General features: G+C 42.7%; 1 protein-coding gene across 1 annotated transcript; it reads right to left on the bottom strand.

Annotated features, from left to right (window-relative positions):
- Positions 1-747: 747 nt before the first annotated feature.
- Positions 748-23,404, bottom strand: Napg (NSF attachment protein gamma). The gene is made up of 12 exons (XM_059246110.1): positions 23,265-23,404; positions 20,602-20,669; positions 18,543-18,627; positions 17,859-17,876; positions 17,227-17,257; positions 16,141-16,250; positions 15,954-16,020; positions 15,619-15,689; positions 8,599-8,677; positions 6,306-6,385; positions 5,581-5,710; positions 748-3,660 (listed from the first exon to the last, which is right to left on the bottom strand). Exons 1-12 carry the CDS (start codon positions 23,318-23,320, stop codon positions 3,517-3,519), a joined length of 939 nt encoding a protein of 312 aa, XP_059102093.1. The 5' UTR covers positions 23,321-23,404; the 3' UTR covers positions 748-3,516.
- Between the last annotated feature and the right edge of the window lie 1,323 nt (positions 23,405-24,727).

Raw genomic sequence — 24,727 nt, 5'->3', positions numbered from 1 at the left:
CACTCAAATTCACAAACACACACACACACACACACACACACACACACAAGTTTTGGAGGACTGCTTCCCATTTTTTAAATCAATATTTGCCTCATTTTTTTTTCTTTCAAGTCAGTATGTCTTTAAATCATCAAATCACAGTCAGTTCGCGCTGCTTACTGGTACTAGCCACATAAGAACAATGGCCATCCACTATCTTTCAGCCACTTCACGGGACTACAAATGCTTTGGTGACCAAAGGGCAACTCGAACACTTCACTGAATCCTGAGAAACACAAAAGCAGAGTCCAAGAATCTCTCTGGATTCTTTCTTTTTACTACAACTTATCCTACACTGAAATATCAAATTATGTATCAATTTCCACTCAGAGCTGGGGACAATACTGTACAGCAAGTGTCTCATTAATTGTAGGTGAAACTTGATTAGAAACTTGCATTCTAATTAAGTCTAACTGTAAAACCCTTCCCATTCACCTCATCTGACCCTGTGGTGAACTCTTCTCTTGGATGATATATTCATTAGTCTTCAACCTCCCCAGGCAGCAGCCCTTATAACAATATGCTAGGATATGAATGACCGGTATTTGTAAAGGCTCAACTAATATACAGTAACTCCCACAAGGCTCCTAAAGAGCAAAATCAATTGAAGACATAAAATACTGTTGTTCTTCTAAAAGATAACTAAAATAATGTAAGTAATTAAGAAAATGTATCTTTGAAGAGAATGAACAAGCAAATAAAACTAAAAACATTCATATAGTCTTGGGTTTTATTTTCATAATTATCTTCCTTCAGAAGCAATCATCTAATTTCCATTAACAACATATTAATATTTTACTCACCAAAAAGCTGGAAAAATATGATAATGCACAGATTCCGTACACAAATACCATACTCTGCATATTTACAAATTCAATATATTAAATGTGTTCTGTAGACTGACTTCACTTACTATATAATAACTAAACACTAGATGATTCTAGCATATTCATGCAGACTTCCACTTTCATAGGGAGGGTGCTAGCGTTCTGGAAAACAATTCTTCTTGTTGTAAACACTAAGTTTTCCATGTCTAAGAACAAAGACTTAATGCAGGTAGAAAAATAAAATGTGTACATGTGGAACAAATGCTCCTTCTGAGACTCCACACAGAAGAACCGACATAAAAATGAGCTCAAAGTCCTGACCGCCTGTTCTTGTTTGTTTGTTTGTTTGTTTTTTGGTTTTTCGAGACAGGGTTTCTCTGTGTAGCTTTGCGCCTTTCCTGGGACTCACTTGGTAGCCCAGGCTGGCCTCGAACTCAGAGAGATCCGCCTAGCTCTGCCTCCCGAGTGCTGGGATTAAAGGCGTGCGCCACCATCACCCGGCTCCTGACCGCCTGTTCTTAAGGGCAGGAGGTGTACAACTGTGCAAACCCCCGTTGTTTTAAAACTGAGCTGCAATGATGCTCCACGATGCACTCATGATTTTTGTTTTGTTTTGTTTTTTGTTTACGGTGTACATGAGTAAAATTGACCTCCTTCAAGGTTTTATTGAATAACATGGGCCATACAATAGTCTAAAGTAACTTTTGAGTACTGCCAAATCTATTTTTAAAAAGTGCAAATTTGCTTCAATAAGCACTAATGTTTCTGGTTAGATCTAAAGGTAAATACAACATTGATGCCATCTTTGAAATACCAATTTTCTCTTTAAATAAAAATAACAGCTTTATTCATCATCTCAACGCAATTAAAGACAATGAGCTGGTAACCCAAACAACTATGCAGGTAACTTAGGGGAAAATATAAAATTCTGATTAGTGTTTTGCATCAGACCTGTAATCTGTGCAGGGCCTGGACAGTGACACCCACCCACTCAAGCATACCTGGAAGAAGAGACTAGTCTGTTTAAGATCTCCCATGAGGACGAGCAGCATAAAGATGCTTTTCCTAGATTTTGGAAATCTAGCAAAACTAAGCATACTATATTCAAATAAGGTATGTTATAAAGAGACAGCGATGGAGCATGGTGACAGGAATTATTCCAGTCAGCCCTGCTACCTAGTACACACTGCTGCTGTTTACAATGTCTTCAGTTCACACGAATTATGAGATGGGCCTAAACCATACAGGGCAAAAAGAGGAATGCTTCAAAACTATTAGGAAATAACTATGGAAAGTCTTTGAGGTATGAAAAGATTAGTAACCCAGTCCTAAATGTATGTTTTTCAAAAGCATTTTTTTTCCCTTTTGGCTTTTGACTTTTTGTAGTATATAGCACAACTCACATTAAATTATGAACTCCAAATCAAAATTATTTTGGATGTAAGAAATGCATGCATACTAGACTGACAGAACATTACTTGTCATTCTGGACATATGTAAATGGTCTTAATTAGTCCCATTTTTGGTAAAGAGCGAAGTATGCTTGAACACAGCCATCATTTTTATTGTTAAGAAAAAAAGAAACACCAATACTTTGGGGAGGGCTGATAATAATGTTACCTTTTACATTTTGTAGTCACATATTGAGTTAAATATTTTAAAGCTTTTGTCCCAAGCTTGTCTCTGAAAAGATTCAATAATTTAAATGTATCTAATATGGTGATGGATAAATTTCCTTTTCAAATTGAGACAGGCCCTCCCTCCACTGAAGCATTTTTTTTATACTTATGTTTTAGATCCCTAGAAAGAAAATCCCAGGTTTTTCCCTCCATGTTTTTGTCCTGCTTCTTCATGGTCCACGATGCCAGCTGAGGCTGTTGGTACAAGGCACCCAAACTGACAGGATGGGAAGATAACTGTGCCATTTCTAGGTCTTTAGGAGCACATCTGATCTGGGGCTGACACTCCACACCCGGTTAACCCGCCTGTGAGGGTGACAACTACGTTCCCTGCTCTGTGAGCATCAATGATCTCATCAGCCGTGTAAGGTGTAATTATGAGTAAGGTGTGACCATGCACCATCACCAGTCAGAGACCGGATGACAACTGCAGTACCGCTGCTAAGGACCCGCTATCTGCCTCGCTTCTGGGCATTGCAGATGCTTTGGAGAACCTTCGCCAGAACGTGCATGGGTACCATGTGACAACACGGAAAGCTGGTGGGAAAAACCAGACCAGTTTTGAAATAATTGTTTTCACCAAAAAAAAAGGGTCACATTTAGAAGTAACATTAAATAAAATGCAATGAAAATTATTTAACAATAAATTACAAGAATCCAAGAGAAAAGAGTATGTACGCCTATTTCCTGCCTTGCTTATGACATGTCTAGAATTTGTCTATACATTTGAAAATGAATTATTAAAATATGACTGTATTTTCTGCTCAGTTTCACTCTTATAATGGAAAGAACAATGCTTCCAGGTAGTAGATCCAATGGCTGAGTTGGTGAAATGGCAAACTAAACTTCACATATATTAACACTCAACATCATAATCTCCGTGAAGCAGAGATGCCCGCAGATGAGTCTTAATCCTATGAACATGGCTTGTCAGGATTTCCCGTCCTCTCATCTCCTCTGCAGACTGGGTACTAGCATAGGCCTCCTGAATACTCATCTTCCTCCTCCTCAGCCGCTGTGCTGGCAGCTCCATCAGGCTTGGCCTGGGGTGTGGCTGGAGACTTCTTCTTGATTCCCCCTCCTGGGACCACTAAGCTTAGGCCCAGCTTAGCATACTGTCAACAGTAAGACATGTTATTAAAGCGGGGAAACTAGAATCCTGATACACAGTGTCTTAGCATCAGTTAACTATTAAAAGGATGGGAGTAGGGGTGAGGGTGGGTATGGGAGTGGAGATGGCTCAGTAGTCAGAAGGACTTGCTGCTCTTGCAGAGAACCTGAGTTTGGTTCCCAAGCTCACACAGTGACTCACAACCATCTTTAACTCCAGTTCTGGGAGAGCCAACACTCTTCTGATTTCTGCAGGCACCAGGCACACATGTGGTGTGATACATGCAGGTAAACACTCATACACACAAAAATAAAAATAAATCTTTTAGAGAAAGGAAGCGCGTGTGCACGAGGTCAGCTCAGTGTGGAGAAGATTTTGCCACACAAGCTTAACAACCTAAATTCAATCCCCAGAACCCATAGGATAGAAGGAAAAACAACTTCACAAAGCTGTCCTGACCTCCACGTGTGTGCTGTGGCACCTGTGGCCATACACACTTCATACATGCAGCACAGAGTAATAAACGCAAGTTTTAAAAGACCAGAACCTAATCATCCACCCTCATGAACTAGCATTTTGGGAGAAATGCCCTGGCATCAGACCACAATGCGACCTGTTGACAGTTGTATATGTATCAATTATATACCTAACTTGGGAGCTGGAGATAATATGGACACACTCAATAATACTTCTAGTAGTTATGAAGAAAAAAACCTACTGAGTAAATGAGAGTATAAACTAGGGACAAATTTAAAAAAAAAAAAATACAAACTCAGAGCTGGGAAGAGAACTCAATTAGTAAGGGTCTTGCTTGTCAGGTCTGAAACCTGAGTTTGACCCCAGAACCCTCACTTGAAACACTGGCGTGGAGGTGGGGAGATGGCTAAGTTGGTAGAGTGCCTGCTGTATAACCAACGAGACTCGGGCCATCCCCAGCATCCGCACAAAACACAAATGCAGTGACAAAAGCCTATAATCCTAGCACTGGGGAGGCAGAGCCAGGAGGATCCCGGGCTTGCTGGCCAGCCAGCTAACCAAATCAAGGAGCTGCAGATCAGACTGTCTCAAAACAAGGAGGACAGTATTGAGGAAGATACCATACATACATTATTATGACACACACGTTTTCAAAAGCATAGAAGCAGCCTGGTAGGATGATGCACACTTGTACTTCCAGCACTTAGGAGGCTGAGGCAGGAAGGCTGTAAATTCAAGGCTAGGCAGTATTACTATATAGCTGTGAGACCTTGTCTCAAAAAGAAAAAAGAAAAGTATGTGTAAGAATTTACCTAGAATAAAAAAATATTATTTCTCTACCTCTACCACTATAAGAAAATTCAAGATCTTAAATTAATGTGACAGTGTGACAGGACTCTAAAATTAGTAATCAGATAATATACAGGAGGAGGACTGAGAAAGAGTGGTCCACAGCTGTGGCTCACTCAAGTGGGAGACTATTTCTCACAGGAAGAGCATTGGATTCTTCACAATAGTCTAGGAGACAAACTGAAGTCTTCCACTTTATAGGTAAGGCTTGAAGATGATTGTTAATGGCCTGTCTCACATGGCCCTCAGACATGGGATGCCCACAGGCTTGCAGAATTACAACAGCTCCACATGCCAGGCCTCTTGCAGGTAGGAAGCCTAATAGCAACTAGATAAACCAAGAGCCAGGGCAGCAGAGGGAGGTGGGAAATGAGGCTGAGTTTATAATATGCACACGACAGCACAGCTGAGAAGCAAGTAAGTAGTCACGACTGCATAGGGTACATACATTACCCAAATGCAGTAAAGTTCAACTGGATTGGCTGGTTCCTTTATGAGCAGTTTGACGTGAAAAATACAGGTAAAGAGGTAGAAAACTCACAAGTCTGCAGGAGAAAATCACTTGCAGAGGAAGAAAGTTAACCAAAGGCCCACTTACGTCATTGTCCATGTACTTGAAAAGGGGTGAGTTGCAGACCTCGGACACTTGATCTTGGTCTTGCTGGTCATATCCTTCCAGGAGCTGTTCAAGTGCAGCGCAGTCCTCACTGCCATTAAACCCTGGTATGCTACGGGAAGCACAAAGCACACTTGAGCTCTTCCTTAAGACGCCTGCACCAGGGATAACTGTCCCCAGCACAGGCAGGAGAAGATCTGCAGCCATTCTGATTGCTGCAGGTGTTGTGGTGCTATTGGCAACCGGGTGGTGACCAAGGATGTCACTAGGAACCCTATAGTGTACAAGACACTCGCACAGCAATAAGTTACCAACACTCACTCAACAAGAAAATGCCTCAATCTGATTTGCAACATATCATACAGTCATTCTCCTTTTGTCCTTGTTATCATTTAAAAGGCAAAAATAATAAAGTAACTAAAATCATTCAGAGAACAACAGAAGCAAAAAGGCAGCTTGTAAAACTGGCCTTCTAACAGCTGAGTGATAGACTCTAAGTGGGGGCCGAGCTGGAGCCGAGCTCTGTAGTAAGGGTTTGCTCAGCACACACAAGCGACACAACAAAACAAAAGAACTCTGCAATGGCAGTCTTAGCTCTTGGAAGATCTGGAAACCTTTCACGGATCAAAACAAAACTTGTCTAAGTAGTGATGTTAATTCAAGAAAAGGAATGTCAACACTGGTCCGAGAAAACAGCCAAACCTTACCTGTAGCTCTCCCTGACACACCTCTCTGCAGCCACATAATCATTCCTGTGTAGATGAACCAAGACCTGAGCAATTGTTTTCTGAAACGAGAGGGAAGACTAGGATGCAAATGATACTTATTTTCATAGTCACCTTCTTGGAGTACTTAAAACAAGAACTGAACTTTCAGAGCACCAGTTCACACATTAGAAACACACAAGACTCTACAATAACATCCACAGGACACCTGGGAGGAAAGAGCCTGGAATACTATGTCAGTATCAAATAGTGCACAGAGCACATGGGTTGGGGAGCCTGAAGGGGAGCAGGTCTGAACCTGTCTGCTCTAACCAGAAGCAGCTGACACTGGCACTAATGGCCCCAAGACAACCTTTTTACCTCACAGCCTAAGAATGCAGCCAGTGCAAGTTTACAGAATGTCTTTCAAATATCTATATTCAGTTAATGAATAAAACAGAGAAGATCTGTAACTCTACAACTCCACAATTGAAATTTTTAGATACTAGGAAAAGATACTAGAGAAAATTCTAGATAACAGAAACAATGGCACCGCTTAAAAGATCAAAGACGGGACACCCTGTAACATCTTACTGGGTGAAGAGCTCTTCAGAGAGCGTTTGACCTTGTGGTTTTAACTGCTTTTTGGAGGTGGTGTTTGACTCTTGAGACAGGACCTATCTATGCAGTCCAGCCTGGCCTCAAACTCACAATCCTCCTGCCTTAGCGGGTCTAGGATTATAGAACATACTACCATGCCCGGCCTATACAACTACCCATGTACATTCTTTCACAGATCCATCTTCAGTATCACTGAATCTTAGTTGTGAAGGTAAATACTGATTGTCAATCTAAGAGGACTCAGAATGACACAAGAGACAAGCTTTTCAGCAGTTTCCAGAGACTGGTCATGTGTGAGAGACTATCTCCATAAGGCTAACTGAGATAAGAAGGCCTGCCCCCTGTAGGTGAGAGAGAGAGAGAGGGAGGGAGGGAGGGAGGGAGGGAGGGAGGGAGGGAAGGGAGGGAAGGGAGGGAGGGGAGGGAGGGGAGGGAGGGGAGGGAGAGAGATTGATTCTGTTCCTGAAGTGACTTTTATCAAAGCATTTTGTTGCTCTGACAAATAACTATTACGTTGTCTTCACTATAACATTAAGCTCATCTAGTAATTTATTTCAGGTACCATGTCTCAAATTTTTCAAATGGCTCACTTTTACAGCTCCTGTAAAAAGTATTTTTCTCTCTTAAAGAGTTCTTTTCCGTTCATTTTCTGTGTTCCCCTTTGTTATATAATAGTTACAATAACTGCTTGGAGGTCTTCTCACTTGAAGTGGTAATTCTAACATCTAGGACACTAAATGTTGCTATAAATTGTCTTTGTTCCTGGCTTTTGTCTGATGGGTAATTTGGGACTATTCCCTAGATTTCTGGGAATGCCACACGGCGTACGGTGCTGTAGTTCTCAGGAAGAGTGTGATGTTTTAACCACACTCCACTACCCCGGGTTCAGGCTGCAGATTATGGACTCCTTCCGGTGGGTGGCGGTTCTGACCTGTTTGAATCCGTTTTGCAATCTCCGGGTCTGTCCCATGTACCAGAACTTCACAGGCAGGATGAGACTTGGTGGTCTAAGTCCTATCTCAATTTGCACAGCAGTCACTTCTACTCTGGGCCTGCCACACACACACACACACACACACACACACACACACACACACACACACACACACGGATTCCCTCCTCCCACGCTCTGCTCTCTGGGGCCTGGCCCTACTCTCTTGGCTCCCCTTGTCCGTTCTTCCAGTCAGAGACCAGGGATCCATTGGAGCCACATCAGCTGCAGCTCCATGACCACCGGAGCTCAACCTAAACCAAGCTGTGTGCGGTTCTCCCTAGTGCCTCCAGTTTCAGGGAGGAGGTCTCTTTAGAGGTTTTGTTACAGTCTCTCCTGCCTAGTGCCATGACTAGGGGCATCTCTCAGGGCAATGGACAAGAGACAACAGAAATTCCCAGGAACACCCTCTCCGGAGGTAGTGGCTTCTCCAAGCACTCAGTGCCCTCTACAGGCCATCCATTTTTATATGCTGTCCAGAGTTTGAGGTAAATGCTTTTTTTATTTTGTTGATATTGCTATTGTAAGAAAGGTAGGCTAGGAGGGCTTTCTCTGTCATAGTCAGAAGCACAAGACCATAAATTACTATTTTATAGAAACAGACAAATATCCACAGAATGTTAGCTTAAGTATTCATACCAATGTGTAAAATTAAAGTAAAGCCAAAGCAGACAAATTCAATACCTTATAACAAGTTGGGTAATTCTCAATTTCCTTATAAATATTTTTTTCTTTCTGAATAGAGAGTGCAGCCTCATCGAACCTAGAGACAAGAGAAAGAAACGTCAAACAGGGCAGGCGTGAACCCTCCGCAGAGGCCTCTGCTACACTGCCCTTATCACAGACTTCGGAGGGCAGGGTTTTGCCAGCTGCTCTACAGCAGTGTTCCCATTGGCTCTGCTCATCAGACTTCTCTCTCAAAAGCCTGACTCCCCTCTGCAGCATCAAGGCAACGCAAAGGAAGTGAAGGGTTAGCATACAGAAGTTTTTACGTTTGGTAAAAACCACCCATTAATGCGTTCCTAACTACCCCAATAAGTAGCTTGGAAAAACCCACTAGAAAATTAATCTAGACTGCATCACCCAGGCTTCCTTCTGTCCACGTGAAGGAACGTCAAGGTGCCCTGACCACTCCCTTACTCTGCCGTGTGTCCTCACCCTGTCCACTGCTTCTCAGGGATCCTAGCAAGCTAAACCAGCCTTTCTGCAGCGATGATCTCAACACCCATGCTTTCTATTCTCTCTTACACTCATTCCTGCTCCAGTCAATGGTGGAGTGAAAAGGAAGGGATACCCGAACACTTCCCCCAAACACTCCGTCCCCCATCATTTTCCTTCTATCAAACCCTAACCGGATCATCACTTCCCTGCACCACTTTATTATTCTCTGAATCCAAGACTGCTCTGCTGACACCTAACTCATGATGGATGAATGTGTAGTCTTTGCCCATATCATATCTCTCATCCCCATGTACAGTTTGAGGTCCTGGGAACAAGTGTCTGGGCTTAGCTCTGGGAGCTGATATAAGCCGATGGTGGGAAAGGGCAAAGGTTAGACACAGAGGAAGGAAGGTGCTGTGACCCGTTAAAAATACAGCAATATTACACAGTGCACCCCATTTCTCTGCATGTTAATTACCTTTAAAAATACTTTCACACACACACACACACACACACACCCCACAGTACTGTGCTTTACAGTTCTACCTCTATTACATATGTGTATTAGTAAATTTCTGTGGGCTATGTCCTGGCAACTTAGTACCTTGTAAATAAAACTCACTGGTGCTTTATTCAAAATTTCCAAAGACAAAGTTGACAGGCTTTTAGAAGATCATTTATGTGTCAGGTAAGACAGCAAAATTCCAAGACAAACACTGGAGATTCTCGCCCCTTGTAGGAACTTCCCATATAGGTTCCTCTGAGGAGGACTGGCTAATGTGACTGGCTACTAGTCAGGTGACTGGCTACCTGCAGGTGCTGATCTCATCAGATGTCCTAAAGGGCCAGAATCAGCTGCAAGTATCCTGTTAGGAGCCACTTCTAGGAGTTTCTGCCTAGGGACTAAGGGACCTTGAATTGCTGATAGTGCTTTGGCTGACGGGCAGCAAATAAACAGGGATCTGTGTCACACAGCTGTAAGGAGTTCAGCTCTGCCAACAGCTAGGGAGCCTGCAAGAGAACTCAAGCCTCAGGGGAGCCCGCAGGCCCTCCCACACCTTGATTTCAGCCTGCTGAGACCCCAGTAGAGACTTGTGGCCACAGAATCCGTGAGATTACGTGAGTACTACTTTAAAGAGCTGGGGCTGTGGTAGTCTGCCATACAAATAGAAAAAGTACGGAAAGGAGGCTTCCAATGTGCTCATCTCTCTCATAATTGTGAACACGAGTTCAGCACAGATCTGTAGAAAATGAAATTGCAGAACATTCTGTAAGTATAGGAATCAGATATTTCACTTCTATAGAAATCTCACTACTGGAAGCTCTTCACATCTTACAAACACAATAGTGTGCCTAAATAAGACAGCTAATCTTATATTGAGTCATACTCCATCTCTAAACATGTTTGAATATATTTTATAATATGTAGTCATCGTGAAGGAAAACCTAATTGCCCTGGGAACGGGCTGACTGATTCAGTCCTGAATTTCCTGAAAACTACACCTATAGCCTTTACTGTCACCGCAGAGGTGGGCAAGTTTAAACTAAGACACGTGTCTCCTGTAAGCCATGCTAAACAGACAAGCGGGTGATTATTCCTTCAATGAGGTACTGGACTTCTCTTTCTAGAACTCCCACCCCAGAGCGGTCCCTATAAGCAGCTGTGTCTCTTCCAGATGCTGGCCAGAACCCACGTTTCTGGTACACTGGGCTTTCTTACTCTTTCTCTAAAGCCCCTCCTCCTGCCGCGACAGTAACTCAAACAGCAGGGTTTTTGCCTTCTCTCTCTAGGCAGCTGCTGAGATTTAACCCTAGCCTGCCCGGCGGATTTATTTCTTTTTAACTCTAATAATACTGGCCTTGAGTTTGAAACCACAACGACAAGACTGGGCTGCCTAAACAAGACCCGAACAATGACAACAACAGTTGACAGGCTTATGTGTCAGGGGAAACCTCAAAGGCCCCCTAGATAAAGAGCTACAGGCAACTCAGGTCCACTGTGGGAGGAAGAATTTCTTCCTCCAAGACGAGTCCTCTAATGGTTACCCAATACCAAGTGGTCAGCTCTAAAAATGTAGAAACACTAAACTCAGCAAGGTGCATTTATTTGCCTGTGTGTGTGTGTGTGTGTGTGTGTGTGTGTGTGTGTGTGTAACAATGACAATTAAAGAAAAAGAGGCCAGGAATTTGAGAGGGAACAGAGACGACGATATGGAAGGGGTTGGAGGGAGGAGAGGGAACGGGGAAATGATGTAATTATATTTTAATTAAATATAAATTTCTTTAAAAAGTCTTCAATATTATTAAATGAGAACTTGGTAAATAAGAATTTATCAATAATAAAACTTATTTACTAGGCATAAATTAAGGTAAAGTAAAAACTAAGGAAAAATTTGGTACGAGCCTAGCTTTTCTATACTTGATCTTAGCCAAAAGGCTGAGAAGTGACTGAGTCTAGCTTTCTGTATCGAACTATCTGTGACTTAGATCTATATCTAAAAAATCCTGCTTTCCTCCTAGCCATGTCCATTCCTCTGTGTCACTTTCTACCAGGGACCTCCAGTGGCAGCACCAGGCTGGACCTCACTGTCCTTCACACCCTCCAGTCCAGCCTGTAGACTCACTCTCCGTCCTCTGCGGGAGCCCCTCCTACCCCTTCCCTCCATTCCCTTGGGACTCCACCTCTTGTTGCAGACCTGAGGTCCCCCAACTCTGTCCCACGGTCCCTCAGACTCGGCTTCTGGCCCATCGCCATTCCTTTGTAGCACCTGTCAACCCTCAGGGTCACTCTCCACCAGACCTTACAGTCACCACACTTGGTTAGGGTCCAGGGTAGATAACAGCAACCAAAGAATGGATCACTAACCCAACAAAAAGAAACACTTCTAACATCTTAACTCCAATTCCAGCACAAAAACCCACACATGACCAGCCAAGAAGTGATGCTCCTCCAGAAGCCAGCAACCGTACTGCAATAGGCCCTGAGAAAAGTAATTTAGCTGATGCGCAAGACAAGGACTTCAAAATAGCAGTTAAAAATATGTTCAAGGATCTTAAGGAAGAATATGAATAAATGCCTTAATGAAGACCACGAATACACAAAAAATAATGAAAACATTTCAAGATATGAAAGTAGAATTAAACAAAGAAATAGAATCACTAAAGAAAATCCAAACCGAAATAAAACTGGAAATGATAAACTTAGGATGTCAAACAAAAGAGGTTTGTTTGTAATTATTTGTAATTTACAAATTACAAGACACAGAAGAGAGAAAAGTCTTGAAGACAAGGTAGAAGCAATGGGTACCTCAATCAAAGAAATGCTAACCTAAAAATATCCAGGCACAAAACAGATATGGATATGAAAACAGAACGTATCCAAGCCTATAGGATACAAATTACAAGACACAGAAGAGAGAAAGTCTTGAAGACAAGGTAGAAGCAATGGGTACCTCAATCAAAGAAATGCTAACCTAAAAATATCCAGGCACAAAACAGATATGGATATGAAAACAGAACGTATCCAAGCCTATAGGCCACAATGAAGGCAGTTCTAAGAGGCAAGTTCATAGTAATAAATAACTATATCAAAAAACTAGATCTCATATTAGTAACTTAATGACACACCTGACAACTTTAGAAAAACAAGAAGAAATCATACCCAAGAGTAGACAGGAAGAAACAATAAACCTCAGGGCTGAAATCAATGAAACAGAAACAAAAACAAAAATACCAATAAAAAGAATCAATGAAAGGAAGTTCTTTGAGAAAAATCAACAAGATTGACAAAACATTAGCCAAATTAAAAGAGACAGAAGATGAAATGAACAAAATTAGACATGAAAAGGGCAACGTTACAACAGAAACTAAGGAAATTCAGAGAATCATGAGGACCTACTTTAAAAATCTATTACACCAAACTATAAAACCTCAAAGAAATGGATGACTGTCTTGATATATATGATCTAACTAAAGTCAAGTCAAGATGATATAAGCAACTGAAATGGACCCATAATCCCTAGCCATCAGGGAAATGCAAATTGAAACTACTTTAAGATTTCCTCTTGTCTGGTCAGAATAGCTAAAGCAAATGGCAGTACAATTGGAGAGATGTGAGAAAAGGGGAACACTTATTCACTTCTGGTGGGAGTACAAACTGATACAACACTGTGGAAATCAGTGTGGAGGCTCCTCAGGAAGGTGAGAATCAATCTACCTCAGGTTGATTCTCATCAAAGATCCGCTATACCATTCCTGGACACACACCCAAAAAACTCAGCATCCTACTACAGAGATACCTGCTCATCCATGTTCACTGCTGCTCTATAGCCAGAAAATGGATAGCCTATATGTCCAGCAACTGATGAATGGATAATGAAAATAAGGTGTATTTACATAACTAAATATTATTCAGCAGTTAAGAAAAATTAAAATTATGAAATTTACAGGTAAATGGGTGGAGCCAGAAAGAAAAAATCATCCTGAGTGAGAAAACCCAGAGCTCAAAGACAAATATTGTATGCTCTCTCTTATATGTGGATGTTAGAGTTTAAGTTTTTGAAATGAATGTTACAATCTGGTTAACCCTGGGGTTAGGTACCTAGCAAGGGACTCTGGGGGAGGAGAGGATCTCCCAAGGAAGGAAAGGCAGAATACAGTGCTGTGGAAGGGAAACTAGAATAGGAGGATTCAACAGGGAGGAATGGGGAATGAGATAGAAGGGGAAAGGAAGTCATATGGGAAGGACAACTAACACTACAAACTAACAAAGGCCGTGGGAAAAACCACACGGAAACCTACTACTTTGCAGTTGCCATGAAGTAGGGGAGACAATGCCTCAAGTAAAACCTCCAGTGGCCGGGCTGTGGTGGCGCACGCCTTTAATCCCAGCACTCGGGAGGCAGAGGCAGGCGGATCTTTGTGAGTTCGAGGCCAGCCTGGACTACCAAGTGAGTTCCAGGAAAGGCGCAAAGCTACACAGAGAAACCCTGCCTCGGAAAAAAAAAAAAAAACCTCCAGTGTCAGCACTGGGCGACATCTTGCTGAGTCACTGGCCAAAGGCTCATGGAAACCCCTCCAAATCACAGGCTATTGTCAAAGCTACTGGTTGCTGCTTTCCACAACCTTATGTAAGTAAGGCCCTACTGCTGAAGAAAGCATGTCACTGAACGTGGAAAAGTCAAACTGGTGCCTAATTAGAAGCTTCAACCCTACTGATGGTGTTCATGGTCCTGGAAAGTACTCTGCATGGTGCCAGAGGAAAAAGGTAATGTCAATATCACTCCGGTATAAATCCTGCAACCTAACACAGTGACCTGCCTATAAGATATACTGGTACAATAGTAGCACAATATTATGGGAGTAACCAACCACTTTTTTATTGGATTTAAGGCCCATTCCATGATATGGCACCCGTATCTGACATGGCTAAAGTGGCCAAGAGACTAGATAGGTCATGGACCTAGAGGACAACCTAATACTATTCTCCCACTAATGGAACATAGTAATAAAATGACACCTAGCGACATACTGTCATAACTATAGATCAGCTTAACCCATATCAGAGAAGCTTCTTGCAATAGATAGGGATTTAACACAAAGACCCAAACTGGACAAAGTGCAGCGTGAGAGACTTTGGAACACTCAGTCTTCATCAAACCCTCCAAGGCTCTCAGATTTATGCGGAAGAAGAGGAAGAAAGACTGTTAAGAGCCAGAGGTAATGGAAGACTCCAAGGAAACAGTTGTCTTCCAGACACAATAGGACTGATGCACACACAAACTCACAGAACTGTGGCAGCACACATTAGACCTACAAAGGTCAAGCCAGACAGGGTCCCAGCACTGAGAGGGTAGATATGGGGTCCTACCCCTGACCAAGAGCTATTTGAACAGATACCCACTGGCAAAAGCACAATCAGTTGTCACCACAGGAGTGTCACTGGGTGTATCAACTACACTCCAGAGCAGGCCCCGTGCTCAGGAGTAATTTTGTTTTAGTGTTTTTGTCTTATTGGTCTTTGGCTTGTTTGTTTTGATTTTTGTTTTTGTATTGGTTTGAAAAGAAGAATGAGAGAAAGAATATAAAGTTGGGTGGTTAAGCAGATGGAGAGGTTCTGGGAGTAGTTGGTAGAGGGGACAATGATCAAAATATGAAAAAAAATTTAAAGAACTATATCTAAGATGGAAAACCCTAAATATCCCATTGAATGACATAACTCGAGTATCAGAAGCTGTTGATTTTCATGGGTATTTAGGGTACTTTGGTCACTTACTCCAAGAGAGAAACTAAAGTAGTGCAATGGCCGACCTAGAGAACTCTCCCTTCATTCCACTAATTACTGTTAGGCAACAAAAGCACAATACGTTTTGGAATTATGACAGAAAAACAGGTTTTAATTCCATGTGCCCACTCTTTAGAAGATGTTCATTTTTCACTGTCTGTCCAGGTGTAGACAAATAAGCTATATCCTAGGTTATGTACAAGTCCCAAAAGTAGACTCAAAACACATGATGCACAGGCATACAGTTTAGAAAGCCATACCTTCGTCCTCGTACTAGCAGTCTGGAGGCCTTCCCTAGTAGTTCAACTGCCTGCCGGAGGCGTTCCTCATTCTGGAGGAATCAAAGAAAAGGGAGTGTCGGCAGAGTTAATGTGGAACTCTTCTTACCCTTCAATGATAACTGCATAAAGCAATGGCCATGGATGGTAGCACCAAAGCTGCTAGCCCATTCACTAACCTCTACAAGAAAAAAGGAATAGAGTTGGGCTGTGGACATAGAAAAGCCTTAAAAAGCATCCACTGCATCTTTCATTCCTATATATTATGAATGAAAATATTATGAGTAATTAGAGAAACAAATACAATTCTAACTTACCTCGAACACACTGGCTGTCTGCTGATACAACTGTACAGCCTTCTCTGGATCTATATTTTCTATGAGCCTGAATTAGACAGAGAACACAACTTGTGAGAATTAAGAAACTTGTTTCTTAAAGGACTTTATCAAGACAAAGGAGTCCTCTGCAAAGCCAGGGCATCCCACAGCAGCTGTGTGCACCCACTTTCCAGCTCGCTCCAAGGCCATAGCTGCTGTATCAGGGGTACCATTCTCCAGGTACATCATGCTGGCTTTCTCGATCAGCTGGACGGCCTCAGGCAGCTTCTGCATCTCCTGCAGGAAAAGCATGCAGCACGGGGCAGAAAATGTCTCGACTTAACAAGTGCAGTTTTAACAGTTGGAAATTCAACTATTTTACCCACACACACACATTACTTTTAGATACATACAGCAGTACAGAGTAGGTACCATCTAAGATCTAGGTCTAAAAATCAAGAACAAAAAGCCCAACATATGAGATGTGCTTGTAATCTCAGCTCTGGGGAGGTGGAGACAGGTGCAGGGCAGGAATTACTGGTCAGTCAGTCTAGCCTAATCAGCAAGCACCAGGCCAGAGACCCTACTCAAAAAACAAGGTGGGTGGCTGAAGACACCCAAGGTTGAGCTCTGGCTTGTACACACACACACACACACACACACACACACACACACACCATCTCACTACAACTGCTACAGGATAGTAACCCCTAACCTGCCATTAAGAAGCATAAATGTGGCATATTGGTCAAAATATTCCATTATTCCATTCAAAAGGAGTAAGATAAACCGGCAATAGCTAGTTTGGAACGTTCTTGATTCCAACCTGACATTTATAAAAACCAAAAAACTTATAAAGCTAATTTTCCTTTCCATAGCCTACAAGTAATTTAACAAAACAGACAAACATCCTTGTATAACTTTACTCCATCCAGACACCCTCTAGCACTCAGATACAGGGAAACCTCTTCATCATCAGCACCTGCCACAGTGTTGCGGTGCCTAGAGCCTTGCTCTTCCCTGTTCCCTCCAATACACTTCCTTTCCCCTGGTACTTTCAATACTCTATCCTAACTGCCACAGGATGCTAACTACAGGTCCAATTAGAGCTACCCTGGGCAAGACATCTTAACATAGCCTTTGCTTCCACTCCAACAACCCTCACCCCTCCTGCTATACAGTGAAGAAACTTGTCAACTTCATCATTCACTCTACCTTGATAGCTTGCTAATTCACTTTACCTTCACAGCTGTTTGGATCCAGTAATACTAACCTTCAACATCATCCCAGCTTGCTCATAAGCTCTGCAAAGAGAATACAATTTCTCTGATGAGACCTTAATGAACAGGGAGAAACCTGTGACGGTGGTGGTCAGAAACTGACCAACAGAAAGGAGCTCACACAGCATGTCAGTCCCGGCCCACACTGCCACACTGGAGTTTCATGCTTTTTCTTTTATTCATTTACTTTTTAGAGCAATGATATCTTAGGAGCATCAAACATTGAGTTGATTTTATTCGGCAAGATTAAGTCAGTCTCCAAAAGGCTAAAAGACAACCCTAATTCTAAGTTTTAAAACAAATACATATGCTCCACAAAAGGAGAAAGCTCACATCTCTTCCACAGGCACTTAGCAACCAATAAATAAAGGAAGAATTTCAAATCACTTGTATTTTCACAAGCAAAATATTATGCAGTTATTTAATTTAAAAACCTTTCTTATAATTAGGAGACACTTGGCCTTTAAAGTTCGGCTAATGACTAAAACAAATGAAAATAATTATTTTAATTAAATTAATATAAGTATTTAAAAACACAGAGCTTGAGAAAAAGTTCTCAGGCTAGAGCAAAACATCAACTTTTTAAACATCTGCAAACACATAAAAAAAATGAAAAATTACTTACTTGGCAGCATGAAAAAGACTGAATGGATATAACGATGTCAAAATTAAGGAAAAAAGAAGAACTCAATGGTCCCCAGAGATCTACTTTCCAAAGACAGTTAACTAAGTCACTAGTCCATCTGGTTTCAAAAGACAAATCCTATGAGTGAAGCGGTGATTCCCCAGCGCTGCTGCTGATTCTTACAACCGAAACACTCACAAAACCCTGCAAAGGACTTTAAACTACTATACATCAACAGGGTGAAGTGCGAGAATATTAAGACTATGTTTTGCATGTGAGATAAAATGGACATTTATACATGATAGCCTTTAAGATACACCAAGAACATTTTGTTCTAGAATGCTTATAAATCTTCAAATACCTAGGAAAGACTATTTAATTTTTTCTCCAAAGCAGTCTATGCATTTTCAATAGCTATGTTTTCTTTTTCAGCACATGCTTAGGAACCTCCCTCCCTTCATCTCAAGTCAAATCCCTGTCAACAAAGCCAGGAGCGGGAGGAAATAACAGGCAAGCATGGCTGCTTGCACCAACATGCACTCACGGAGTATTCTCATGGACTTTAAAGCACACACACTGTTCATCCTTTTCTAACTGAAAAGCATTTTACTTCAAATGCTAAAGGAAAAAGGTGTTTCAAAAATCTAGTTATTCCATTTTTTTTTTTTAAGCTAAAAAAGATACGCCCTGTTATTTTCATGGGCAACAGCTTCCCGTAGGCAGGCATCTTTTGCTTGCTCAAATTGTTTGGCGTTTTTAAAAGCAACAGCTGAAACAGGAAAAGAAAAAGGGAAAAAAAAGTAAGATTTCTATTTCTATCATTAACAGCCCTCAAATGAATCATTACTCAAATCTGGGTTGTATGTGAAATATTACAAAATACACTGATTTCAAATAGGGAGTTTCATAAAAGGGTGAAATATTACTTTTATCTAAAGCAAGCTACAATCTTTCTGAGTACACTTTTAGAAGCCTGTTATGGTTTTAATTGTTGATTTTTAGCAACACATTGGTGAGGCTTCCACTGACTACCAAGAGCTCCTTCTAGCACACTCCCAGATGCTCCACCAGAGAGAGGGCCTCACTCCCAGCTTCTCCCCGCAGCTCACTACATGACTGACAACCAAAGCTCAATCGACACAAAGATTATCTCTGTAGTTATCTACACTGCTGGAAGAGCTGACCTACATTGCAGCTGCTTTACAGGGGGGCTCACGAGGGTGAGACAGTCAGATGGCCCTGAAAGACAACGTTACAGTCTTTGGAAAACTCACTGAGGGTGGATCATGAAAAAGTAAAAAGCACACTGACTTAAGAAATGTGGTGTCTTTGGTCTGTTTTGTCATTCCGAGACAGGGTCTCCATACATGTACCCCCCACCGGCTGGAAACAACCTCACAGCCTAGACTGACCTCTGACTTGAACAGATCCTCCTGCCTCAGTCTCCCTTGTAGATAGTGTCCTCAACTATTATTTCTTAAAATCACACTCTCAGAGAACTCTTTAACCAAGTGTTGAAAACGAACAAAATACTGCAACTACTCCTATTCCTGCTTGTCCCTATTTTGCTTTTTAAAAATTCCACCACATGGCTATATTCTGCATACATTCTTACGGAAAGCAAACAAAGGGCCCTTTAATAGGAAACCTGATTCAGAATATTTACTTCTGGAAGCAGTACATGGTCCTGGAGACATAAAGCAAAGCTGCTAAATTTCCTTCACAGAGAGAACTTGAGAAATGTATCTCTGGTTTAAAGAAAGACTATAAAATGTCCCCCAAAATCCATGTAAAGCTCAGTTTTAAACAAATTTATCTTTAAATATAAAATACAAGCAATTTGCATAATGCAAGAAACAAAGCTTACACAATACTTAAATACAGGGCTAAAGACTGCTGTTTTCCTTTTGAATAGAAAATAAACCCTCTACGTAATAACAGTCATTTCAAAGTCAGGCTCACTAACATAGTCATAGACAAAAATATGCTGGAGGAACTTCAAATCTGTGGTGATTTCAAATTTGTATTAGGCATGCAGAGGGAGGTCAGAGACAACATGTGGGAGTCAGATCCCTCCGTCTGCCATGATGATCCAAACTCAGGTCGTCAGGCTTGGCAGGAAGCACCTTCACTTTGAGTCATCTCACCAGCTTCAAAATTAGGTTTTATTACTTTATCCCAAAATGATAGCAGACATTCAGAGCTTTCATATCATCCTTTAATTAACACTAAACTTGTACTGAATTCCCTTTTTGCATATTTTAGATATTTTATACTTATATACAGGTGAATTTACTGAAATGAGCATACAGCTTAACCCTTCATGAACATGTGTTTCTCAAAATGAAGCTCATAACATTCATGTGGGAAAACACAAGATTTGCAGGTCTCCTCCAATGAGACTAGTTTAAAAAACTAAATTAAAGAAAAACCTTTATTCATCAGCAGGAAGTCTAAGATGGGACTAAACAACACATATGGATACCCATGAATGGAGCTGTGCCCACAGAAGCAATGCTAACAGCTGGACTGCTCACACTACCATGTCTGCTGTCAAGAACATGGGCCAGGATCTGACTCAGCACTCACCACATATGCAAAGGCCTGTGCAGTTGTCCCACTTTGCTTTTCTGTTTTAACTAGTAAAGTCTGACATGAAGCACTGAAATTATTACACTAAGACAAAGTTATCAGATTATGTTAACAATACACACAACAGCATCAGGACTCCAGTCACAAATACCTGCTTTTCCATATTCAGAAGCAGCACTGTCATAGTCAGGCTTCCATTTTAAAAACCCAGTTTTCAGGCTAGAATGAAAGAGAGACATTTCTTATTTAAAAAGGTACCTACCATCAGGCACAGGTCCCCGCCTTCTCAACTCTGTCTAGACTTACTCATAATAAATGCACCCTCACCTCTTCCTCTGTCTCCGCCCCATCACAAATGCAGTTTTCCTCCTCCTGAAATGCCTACATACCATCCGAACAGAACAAGCATGGTCCCCAGACCAGCAGCGTCCACAATACCCATCCCAGATCTACACAGCCAGAAACTATCTGGGTGGGTACCACAATGTGTGCTTTAACAGGCTTGAGAACCTGAAGTACGCTGCCCTTTGCAGCTGAGAGGCTACCAGGGAGAGTACAGCTAAAGAGCCAGGAGATCTGTTATACCAAGATCACAGAGGGCATCCCTCGAGGAGTCTGCAGAGACTACGGAACAACATTCAGAGGGAACACAGGGGAGCAAAGCTAAGGCTGAGAGTCAGCCGCCACATAACAAACACAACAAGAGGGGGAACGGGGAGAGTATTAGGACAACAGAGAAGTGGTTTTCCAGGACTGACGATGCAGGCCCAGGAGGCAAAGCAAAGGGTACCCAGTGTTCAGTGTTTATTTACCTTTCCTGACTTTTTAACCGGCATTTTGTTTTTATTTTAAAAATAATTTCAAACTCACAGTTTAAGCTAATCCAGTGGGTATCAAACTTAGGTGTGCGTAAGAATTGCTGAACACTATCTCACACTCTAAATTTCAGCTCAATTAGTGAAAGCCTGCTTACATATAACACCGCTTCATATGAATGCAGAGACTACTGAGAGACACGGCCCTCAGAAGTACACCCTTCACAGGTACACAGAAGTACCTGGGACCCATGTACCAACTACCCAGAGTCTAACTCTGATGTCTTTTCTCTGAAAAATTTATTTAGTATACTTAACATTTAACATACACATACACACTGTAACAAGACTTAGCTGTGTACACAGATGTTCAAGTTTGTGAAGAATTTCTTCTCCCAGAAAAATAAAATCCTTCAGTTATATGTAATGCCTAACTCTGTAAAACTGAGGAAATGAGCGGCAAAGCAGAATTCCAACTCTCTGCCCCTTCACGAAAGCACCCATTACACCCTACATTAACGTGCTTATGGAAGTCCCACCCAAAACAAGACATCATCATTCAGTGTGCTGGAGAGACTTTTAAAAACTGCAGCATCAACCCCCAGCAGCAGAGCACCACCAGTTAGGAGCAAGGAAGGCCCTGCTAAGGTCAGCTTGATGTCTAACCTGTTACAAACCTCTGACTGTTTTTGTCCTAAGAATCAGTAAGAAAACTGTCCTAACACAAAGAAAGTGATAACGAGAGATCTTACCATCAGAAAATAGATTAGAATCCGACTGCCTCTCCTACACTCCTGCCCCATTTTTCCTGCCACCCACTGGCTTTTCTACACAGAGCAACCTCAAACACCCTTCAGACCTGAATCCAATACATCCCCACCGCGGCCACAAGCATGCCCCCTCATCTATGACCCCAGCTTGACTGAAGGCTTCTCCCACCATTCTTCTCCCAGCAGAGACACCTAGGAGCCAAACTCTCAGCTCCATACACAGCTGCCATTGAGGACCAGGTAAAGCTATTACAGAAAGGATGCCAATCCTGGCTCCTACTGTTCGTTTAACTCAGGCGGTCAATCTCTTCTCCCTGAAGTTCACATAATGCAACTTATTTATGGCTGAGAGCACATGGTCTGTTCTTTCGTGTTTGTTCCCACCAGCAAAACGGATTCTTGAGATCACCCTCTGAACCGATAGCTGCCCTCCTAGCCACACTGTCTGGAGGCAATGCGGTATACAAGAGCTTGTGAATTTCCACTGAATAAAACTGGCCCTGTTCTGTTTAGCCGAGCAGTCTTGGACAGGACTCCAGGAAGTTTCTGGCAGCCTCGGTTCCTCTTTCGTAAAGTGAGGGACTTCAATTTGGAAAGTTGTTAAGATCTTAGTTTATGATGCGCCTAACAGTGTACTAAACTTCTTATAGTCGGTAATCATTAAATATGTATGTTGTAATTCACGGAAGTCGGGGAGAGGGTCATGACGGTGTCAAAGGATGAAAGAGAATTTGCAGTTTCCAGTACTGCCGGGTGCGTTCTGCGCCCGGAACCAGATGGTGGCACACCCACAGGACTAAGGAAGCAGGGACCTTGTCCCCCAGGGAATAGGACGTCTAAGGGTGAGAGTTTCCAGAACTGATCTACACCCCCGCAGGGCACCAGGGTCTCTTTCCCAGCAGTGGCTCTCCACCGGCCGACTTCACCTATGGGGTCACTTCTGGCTGTCAGGAAGAGGAAACAAGGAGCCCACTCCTCAGCCCGCAACTACTCTACCAGCAGAGCGGCCGCGAACCCTGGGGACCCGGCGCCGGGCAGACGTGGCTGTGACGCGGGCACCTGCTGCAGAGGCCCAGGCGTAAGCAGGCCCGCACCGCCGACTGCAGGGGATTGACCCACAAGGGACGGCGCCGCCCCGGGCGCGGGCAGCATCACGGCCCTCCCTCCCGCTCCGCCCGCGCGCACGGCCAAGGGGCGCGCGTCCCTAGCCCGGCGGCGACTCCACGTACTACTTCTCTGCCTTCGCCAGATGCTCCAGCCCCTCGTTTATCTTCTGGGCTGCCATTGCCTTGCTCGCTTGCTGACGCCAAGAGCGAAGCCGCCCGAAGTCCGCAAACCCCGGGAGCGTCGGCGTGGGAACGCCACGGAGGAAGCCGGGAAGGGCGCCTACGGGAAGCGAAGAGCTCAAATTTCCTATGGCGAAGCTGGCCCGGCATCGGGGCGGGGTGGAGGAGGACAAAGCGCGCAAGCGCAGTGTTGCAAAACTGGCCCTGCTGGCGCTTTAACTCGGGTGTAGTTCGGGTATTTAAAAGAGTGCGTTCATGAGAGCGTTTGTTACTGTACTCGGCAAATATTTAAGGAGCAACTAATGTATGTGGAGCACTGGTCTCGGTCTCGACTGGTCCTGAAAAACAAACAAACAAAAAAAAGCACTCTACTCCCTCGCGGAGGCCGGCTTCTTTACGCTGTGAAAATGCTGTAGATGCCTTTTGCCTATTTGGCAATTTATTAGTTTCTCTCTGCTACATCTAGGACAGTATTTGCTCATCATTCATCTTTTATGATTTTTTTCTTTTTTTCTATTTTTTTTGTTTTATAAGACAGGGTCTCACTATGTTCCCTCCTACATCCACTTCTTAGTGGATTAAGTATGCCACCTGTTACAGGTTTTGAATACTAGTTCTAGTCACGTATCAGTCAATAATGAAAGCAGATTGTAACCCTTGGTTACTGTCAAATAATACTTCTTAGATTTCAAACCAATGGCGAGGAGCCCTTGCAGTGACCTGGTAGAGGTGATGATTAATTCAGCGGTTCTGCTGCTCATCAATGGTAGTTTGGGAATCACATCATTGGTTCCCGAAATACCTATGTAGCCTCTCAATTTTTCATCTGTGGTGATCTTTTCTTACATTCAGCTCAGCCACTGGGTCAGTTGGAATAAGTGTCTTCTGAAGGGGCACTCATTGAAGGTTTGCTCCCCAACCTCTAGGTCTAATGAACCCTAATGAAACCTTTAGAAGGGGAGGCATGGTGGAATTAAAACAAGTCACTGCAGGCCTTTATATCTTTGAAGGGTATATAAGGAGCCCAACCCCTCTTCCATCTTCTTCTCCCTGGCCACCATGGGATGAGCCTCTTTGCTCCAACCAGGTTGTACTGTCTTGCTTCATAAGCCAAAAAGCAAGGGGCAAAGCCATCATGGACTGAAACTGTGAAGAAAACGTAATTCTTCCACATAAATGAATGATCTGGAGTGTTTGTAACAATAACGGAAAGCTAATGAGCACACAACCGTTTCCACGATAGTATCTGTGACCTCAATAACTGTATGTTCTTTATGGTTTCAGTTTTAGCAACCCATTTTACTACCTCCTGGCGTCTTTTCTCTTACCTCCTAGTGTTGATATCTCCTGGTCTTCAACAGAGTCTTCCTATTTCCCTATCTTCTGCCCTTTCTCACTCTTTCCGT

The sequence above is a fragment of the Peromyscus eremicus genome, chromosome 19 (genome assembly GCF_949786415.1).
Source record: "Peromyscus eremicus chromosome 19, PerEre_H2_v1, whole genome shotgun sequence".
NCBI classification, from domain to species: domain Eukaryota; kingdom Metazoa; phylum Chordata; class Mammalia; order Rodentia; family Cricetidae; genus Peromyscus; species Peromyscus eremicus.
This window is presented reverse-complemented; position numbering and strand designations above follow the sequence as displayed.

Coding starts and splice junctions, on each gene's coding strand:
- Napg (XM_059246110.1), bottom strand. CDS start 23,320: ATGGCAGCCCAGAAGATAAACGAGGGGCTGGAGCATCTGGCGAAGGCA. Junction 18,628..20,601: donor TTCTGAATATGGAAAAGCAG/GTATTTGTGACT, acceptor TTCCTGTTTCAG/CTGTTGCTTTTAAAAACGCC. Junction 6,386..8,598: donor ATTACCCAACTTGTTATAAG/GTATTGAATTTG, acceptor CTCTCGTTTCAG/AAAACAATTGCTCAGGTCTT.